Source organism: Octodon degus, unplaced genomic scaffold, assembly GCF_000260255.1.
Source record: "Octodon degus isolate 3935 unplaced genomic scaffold, OctDeg1.0 scaffold00077, whole genome shotgun sequence".
Classification (NCBI taxonomy): domain Eukaryota; kingdom Metazoa; phylum Chordata; class Mammalia; order Rodentia; family Octodontidae; genus Octodon; species Octodon degus.
In genome coordinates, this window is record NW_004524653.1 from 9,715,078 (window position 1) to 9,722,119 (window position 7,042).

Here is a 7,042-nt window from a genome sequence, read left to right on the forward strand (position 1 = left end):
TGGTGTTTGTAAATGGGATCACAATTCCTCATCTTGTACAGCAATTAACCACTAAGAAGAATATATGCAGTGTATTATTTGTTGAAACTGTCCTTCCGATATGATTTGAAACTGTCTCATTGCTATCTGTTTGTCAATAAAACTTTGAAAAAAAAAAAATGTTATTAGTGGAAGGGAAATGACTAGAGAAAAATGCATTCTAGGAAAGAGGAAATTAAGTACCCATGCACGTTGAGGACAGACTATTCCTCAAACCCTTCTCCTGAGCTTATCCCTAAACCACATGCCAAACACATATCTATATTAACACCCTGTAATAGTCAGATAGGCTTAACATTTATTTAAAACTACTCCGCTGGGGCTGGGGAGATAGCTCAGTAGAATAACCGCTTGCTTGGCAAGCTCAAGGGCCTGAGTTCAATTTCCGGTTAAGCAAAAATCAATCAATCAATCTACTCTGCTGAAATCATATTCACAATGATTTAAATGCTTTACATTTAAAACTACTACATTTACAAAAACACTGAAAGTTCACACTGTGTATAAAACTAGTATAACACAAATTCAAGACTATAGGTATTCTTTCAAATTAAGCAGACCCAGGTATACATTCTTGTATTGGCCATAATCTGGGACAATAAGTTAGCTTCTTTACCACAAGCCTCTCTATCTCTTCTCTGAAATGAAACATGTATGACAAAGCCTTGCCTTATCTTTTTTTTTTTTTTTTTTTTTTTTTTTTTGGCAGAACCGGGGATTGAACTCAGATCCTTGCATTTGCCAGGCAAGCGCTTATCCTACTGAGCCACCTCCCCGGCCCTGCCTTGCCTTATCTTTTAGGGTTAGATGATTACAAGAGTAACCCTGAAGGAAGATATAGGTAATGGTGCCACCATGTTTAACTTGTTGAATGTGCCTTATCAACTATGATATAATCAACTCTGTATTCCTGTGGCCAAAAATGGCAAACTAAGCTAAAGTCAGACATGCTGACATCAAGAATAACTATAACTCATCACTTAAATTTTCAATAATATTTCCTTGGGCCAGGGAGATGGCTCAGTGGAATAAGCACTTCCCTGGCAAGCACAAGAGTCTGAGTTCAATCCCCGGTTCCACAAAAAAATAATAATAATAATAATAATAATAATATTTCCCTATAATAAATGGGCTTTAATTTATAGAAAAATGACATTAAATTCAGATGCAAAATCGTATCTGCAGAAAAAGGTGCCTCTATATTTTTTGCTGGCCTTACCTGCCCAAATACACTCAAATGCTATGAGTAGCAGTGCAATTCACTTAGGGTACTACAAGAAATAAAGATGCAGTACACAAAGATTTCCAGAAGGTATAAGCATTAAATAATCATGAAGACTGTAAAAATAATTTTTAAACAATTTCTAAGCTAGGGCTGGTGAGATGGCTCAGTAGTCTAAAGCACCTACCTAGAACAAGCTAAGCAAAGCACAGGGACTGTGGTTCAATACCTCAGCACCACATGCCAGCCAGCCCCGCCCCTGGTGGGCTGAGCTGGCCACACACACACACACACACACACACACACACACATAAATTAAATAAAAAAAAATTAAAAAAAAAAAAAAAACAATTTCTAAGCTAATGATTTGCACACACACACCCACAGGGGCATGGACATGCACACAGTATTTACCTGAAAGATCATGCCTAGTAATAAAGCTCTCAGGATTTGATGGAAATGTTCTTTCAACCGTAGTAATACGGCGTGCCACACAGATCATACAAGATTGCAAATCTACAATAAAAATTAAACCAGATAAAGATTATAATTGTTTTTAACACATCCATCCAGTAGCAGATCAAAGATAAGCAAGTAAGCAAAAAAATTAAAAACAAGGGAACTCCCAAAACTACAGTGTGGCTATGTGGTTTATATACATAAAGGTGTCTTTTCTTACCTTCACCTTCCTCCATCATAGCTCGTGGCTGAGACAAGGCAAAGCACTGCATTGTTTCGTATCTGTGGCGCATTTCAGGACTGGTATTCATGTCTTCCAGAACATCATGTGTGGTTTTTATCAACATACGACAATTAAATGTATGGCTCTTTTGTCTCTGGGTCTCATTCGTCCAGGGAACACCATTAACTTTGGAAAATAAATTGAGTTAAAAAAAAAAAAAAATCTGGTATTGAGCTGGGGATACAGTTCAGAGGCACAGCACCTGCCTATGAAAGCACAAGGCCCTGAGTCTGATTCCCAGTATGAAAAAAAAAGCTATCTCAATCTATGATATCATCAAAAATTCAACACATAAGACAGGTGTGATAATACATGCCTGAAGTTCCAGCTATTCAGTGAGCTCAGGCAAAATATGATTTAAGCCTAAGAGTTTGACATTAGCCTGAGCAACAAAGCGAAATCAAGTCTCAACCAAAGAGGAGGGGAAAAAGCTGTATTTTCTTGTTACATGTATCCATACTATGATCTACATTAACATTTCCAAACAAAAATATATAAAACATATGAATTTCAAAGTCAACAGAAATCTTACTATATATTTTAGCCACATAAAATAACGTATGTTCTATATTTTAAGTTTATTGAGGTGACATTTAAAGTATTTCATAATAACATCCTTCTACATGAATTTGACCACCTAGTTTCCTAAAAAGTACATTCAATTTTCTAACAAATGATGAAGGAGGGCCAGCAAGATAGCTCAGCAGACTAAGGACAGGAATTGTGGTTCGATCCCTGGCACCACATGCTACACCGGCCCCCTCACCAGCGCGCTGAGCCAACCACCAAAACTGGACATGGCGCCACACACCTGTAATCCCAGTGCGGGGGAGGCTGAAACAGGGGGATCACTAAAAGTCCAAGATGCATAGTGAGACTCTGTACCACATACATAAAAAATAATAGTAATAATGAAGGAAAACAAGTTATAGATATTCAGAAAATACGTACTAAGAGCCTACCTGTAGATTTTGGTAAGTTTTTAAGAAAATCTTTTCTGTCTTCTTCATGCAAGATATTGTAGACACTTGTATTAAGCAGGTCCTCTTGTTTGTATTGCAGGTACTGTGTAACGTTTTCTGACACAAATACAATGTTCCCGTCTCTATTCACCACAAACAGGAAGCCATCTAATGCCTACAATGGGTTATTAAAATGGGATGTCATCCTAGGCTGTTACAGAGTGAATTGCATCCACCACATAATTCTTACCATCAGTATGACAATATTTGTAGATACAGCCATTAAGGAGGCAATTAAGGATAAGAGAGTCATAAGAGCACGATGTTAACCTAACATGACTGGTATCCTTATTAAAGAGAGATTTAAAAAACAAAAAAGACACCAGGGTTACACAAACAGAGAAAGCATAAAAAAGACAAAGAGTGACAAACCAAGGAGAGATAAAGAGAAACCAATCCTGCTTATGCCTTGTTCTTTAACATAAGCCTCCAAAACTACAATAAAACTTCTCTTGTTTAAGTGACTCAAGTAACAAAAGAGGCATAGTAATAATAACCCACTTGGATGGAAGAGAGACTTGATTTAACAGTTATTGTAACCCAGGCATGGTGCACTCAGTCTTAAAAATCCTACCACTCTTAGCGGGCTGAGGTAGGCAGATCATAAGTTCAAGCACAATGTGGACAACTTAGTGACTTGACTTAGTGAAACTCTGGACAATAGTAAAATATAAATTGGTTTAGGTTAGCCAGGTGTGCCAGTACACACCTATAACCAGTAATGAAGGAGAAAGCCTGAGGCAGGAACATCACAGATTTGAGTACTACTTGGGCAAATTATTCAAATTTTTCTAGAAATAAAAAGTTCTGTTGGGGTCCTGCCCATTAGGTCAGTTGTTTAAGTGCCTGCTTAAGTGAAGGCAGTCAGCCTCAGGATACTGTGGGTCGATCCCAAGATCCTCATGCCTTACCAGACCTGCTCTTAAGGCATCCTGAGCCAGCCCGCCCCACACACACACACACACCAAAAAAAAAAAAAAAAAAAAAACCTTCTAAACTTAAAAAAAAATTCTGGAGGCCAGGGAGATGGCTCAGTAGAATAAACGCTTCCCTTGGCAAGCGCAAGGGCCTGAGTTCAATCCTCAGTCTACAAAAAAAAAAAAAAAATTCTGTTACCATAGCTCAGTGAGCATCTCTGAGTTAATCCCCAATAGCACCAAAGTAATAACAACAACAAATAAAAATACACTTCAAAGGCTAAGGTAAGGAGGATCATGAGCTGATACAAGCCTGGACCACAGGTAGGACACTAACTCAAAATAAAATGTAAATTGATTGGGGATGTAGCTCAGTTGGTAGTGTTTGCCAAGCATGTGTGAGCCCTGGGTTCAATGCAAGGGGAATAATACGCTATAGATGATCACTCATAGCTCTCATGCTACAGGAATTACTCTATTTGTAAATAAGAGCTTACAAAAGGCATTTTAAAAACTGTTGGAATAAACTGAAACAAACAAACAAACAACAACAACAAAAAAAAAAAAAAAATTGGCAATAAACTTTATGAAGAGCTTCATCCCTTGCTGTTAAAGTAGTGCCACAGGTTAATACAATCTATCCAAGGCTAACTAATTAACTAAATATAAAACAACAATTTATTAAGTTTTAAAACTTTCCCAATAATACAGAACAAAAAAAGAATATAAATCAAAGACCTAAGGGTGCAGCTCAATGCTAAAGCGCTCACCTAGCATGTATAAGGTTCTGGGTTTAATTCCTAGCACCACAAAAATTTGGCAAAGCATAGCAGAGTTCACACATCATGTACGAGAGACTAGGTGCAATCCCCTGAGCTACCCAAAGAACAAAAGTAAAAAAGCAAGGAACTGACAGCATGCCCATATGTGGATATAAAAATGCAGAAAAAATGTCAGGGCTAAAATAATGTCCATTATCTCTATGAAATACTGGTTTACTTTTGTGAAATGCATTACCTTTTCTGTCCTGTTGCTTCTTTGTTTTATGTTTATGTGCATGTGTGCTTTTCTGATTTGCTTCCATTAGAGGAAAGGACCCCCTGAGTTAAATATACTGTAAACATAAGTACACTTTAGTGTTATATTCAGAATACATGCTAAGTTCTGTCTCACAGAAAAGTCTTCTGGTTGCTGTTGTCCTCATTTTCTAAGCAATACTTTCTATACTTCATCATTTTAGAATATAACTGAAGTAGGGCTGGCCAAATGGCTCAACGGATTAGAGTGCCAACAAGCAGGTGGAGGGGCCAGGGGTTAGATTCCCAGGGCTGCCATGCCGACCCCGCCACTAAAGTGTGCTGAATGGCAATTGAGGCTGGGTGTGTTGTCTACAGCCATACCACCCTGATCGCGCCTCAGAAGCTAAGCAGGCTCAACCCTGGTTAGTACTTGGATGGGAGACTGGGTGTGGTAGCGTACGCCTGTAATCCCAACCTGAACACCTTGTAGACCCTTCCCTAAAATAAAAAATATATATATAACCAAGTAACAACACACTTTGGACACTTAAAATCTTTTGATTTACCTGAAGTAAAAGTGGCCCCAAAGAGTCTTTATCGATAACTCCCTGTCCTGTAGAGGATACATCAGCTTTCTGAACATCATCATCACTGCAAATAGCTTTTCCTGAAAATAATAAAAGAAAATACTATGAATAGCACATTTGAGTTATAAATAAAATCTTCCTTGAAACAGTTGACAAACACACACACACACCCCCTAAGATCTCAACTGAAAAATACTAAACTTCATGGTGGCATAATCCTATATTCCCAGCACTCGGGAGACTGAGACAAGCAGATTGTTGAGAGTTTCAGACCAGCCTGGGCTACAAAGTGAGCTCAAGGACAGATGAACTGCATAATGAGACCCTGTCTCGAAAAGACAAAAACCTAACTTTATAGATACCTGGGGAAGGTAATAGAGACCCAAAATTCTCTTTGATTCGTAGTAACTCACATCTTGCAAACAGGAAGCTATTACTTGACAGGATGAGCAATACTGAATTTCACTCAATTTTTTATTCGCTGTTTCTTCACAGACAAAACCTGATCACTTCAGCCAAGTCCTCCCTAGCCTCAAACATCTATAGTTCATACCTAAACAAGACACCCTGCTCAGGGCTGGCCAGATAGCTCAGCGAGCTAAAGCACCTGCTGAGGCAGAGCACAGAGACCAGGGTTTGATCTCGGGTTATGCTGGCCACGCCACCCGGGAGCAGTGAGACTGCAACTGAGATTGGACATGGTAGTGCGAGCCTGTAATCCCAGTGTTTGGGAGGATCACTATGAGTCCGATCTGCACGGTGAGACCCAGTTGACCCTGTACTAAATACATTTAAAAAAAAAAAAAAAAAAAAAAAAAAGTACCCTGCAAGGCAAATATAAGGGTAAGGATGTGGCTCAGTGGTAAAGCACTTGCTTAACATATGTGAGGCTCTGGATTTGATTTCCAGCACAAGACAGGGAAGAGGGAGGGCAAATGTAAACACAGTAATAACTTCTTTCCTAAAACAATTTTTCCATGTAGTATTACCTTGCTCTTTTATTTGACGTATCTGTCTTACTGTCTCCTTCAAAATTGCACATTTATCTGGTTTAACGTTGAAATTGTCAATATCACTAAGATTTGCAGATATCAGTTCAGCCAATTCTTCGATATATTTACTCTCCTGTTCTCTTCTCCACTTTTCACCACTGCAGGTAAGACTAAGAAGGAAGAAAAGCCATGATATACCTATCACAAAAAAGTTAGTGGGCCCTACCTGAGTTTTGTGGGCGCTGCTCACGGCTACGGCTCCTTAGGCTGGGGAGACAGCTCAGTAGAATAAGCACTTGCCTGGCAAGCACAAAGTCCTGAGTTCAACCCCGGGTTCACAGGCAGAACATTTGCCTAGCATGTTCCAGGCAAAAATTACCATCCGAAATGCTGCAGGAAAGGGGAGAGGGAGGGGGAGGATCTAGGGCTAGGGAGATGGCTCAGTAGAATAAGCACTTCCTTGGCAAGCAAAAGGGCCTGAGTTCAATCCCCAGTTCTGTAG

The 7,042-nt window shown here is 39.1% G+C and overlaps 1 protein-coding gene across 7 annotated transcripts in view; it reads right to left on the bottom strand.

Annotated features, from left to right (window-relative positions):
• The window catches only part of Ncoa3 (nuclear receptor coactivator 3), a 132,626-nt gene that overhangs the window by 29,109 nt on the left and 96,475 nt on the right, over positions 1-7,042 (bottom strand). For all 7 annotated transcript variants that reach the window (XM_023720756.1, XM_023720760.1, XM_023720759.1 and 4 more), the window contains 5 exons: positions 6,538-6,710; positions 5,528-5,628; positions 2,966-3,140; positions 1,941-2,129; positions 1,676-1,777 (listed from right to left, as the gene is read on the bottom strand). In XM_023720756.1, the coding sequence (XP_023576524.1) occupies positions 1,676-1,777; positions 1,941-2,129; positions 2,966-3,140; positions 5,528-5,628; positions 6,538-6,710 (740 nt within the window). The remainder of the gene's footprint in view (positions 1-1,675; positions 1,778-1,940; positions 2,130-2,965; positions 3,141-5,527; positions 5,629-6,537; positions 6,711-7,042) is intronic.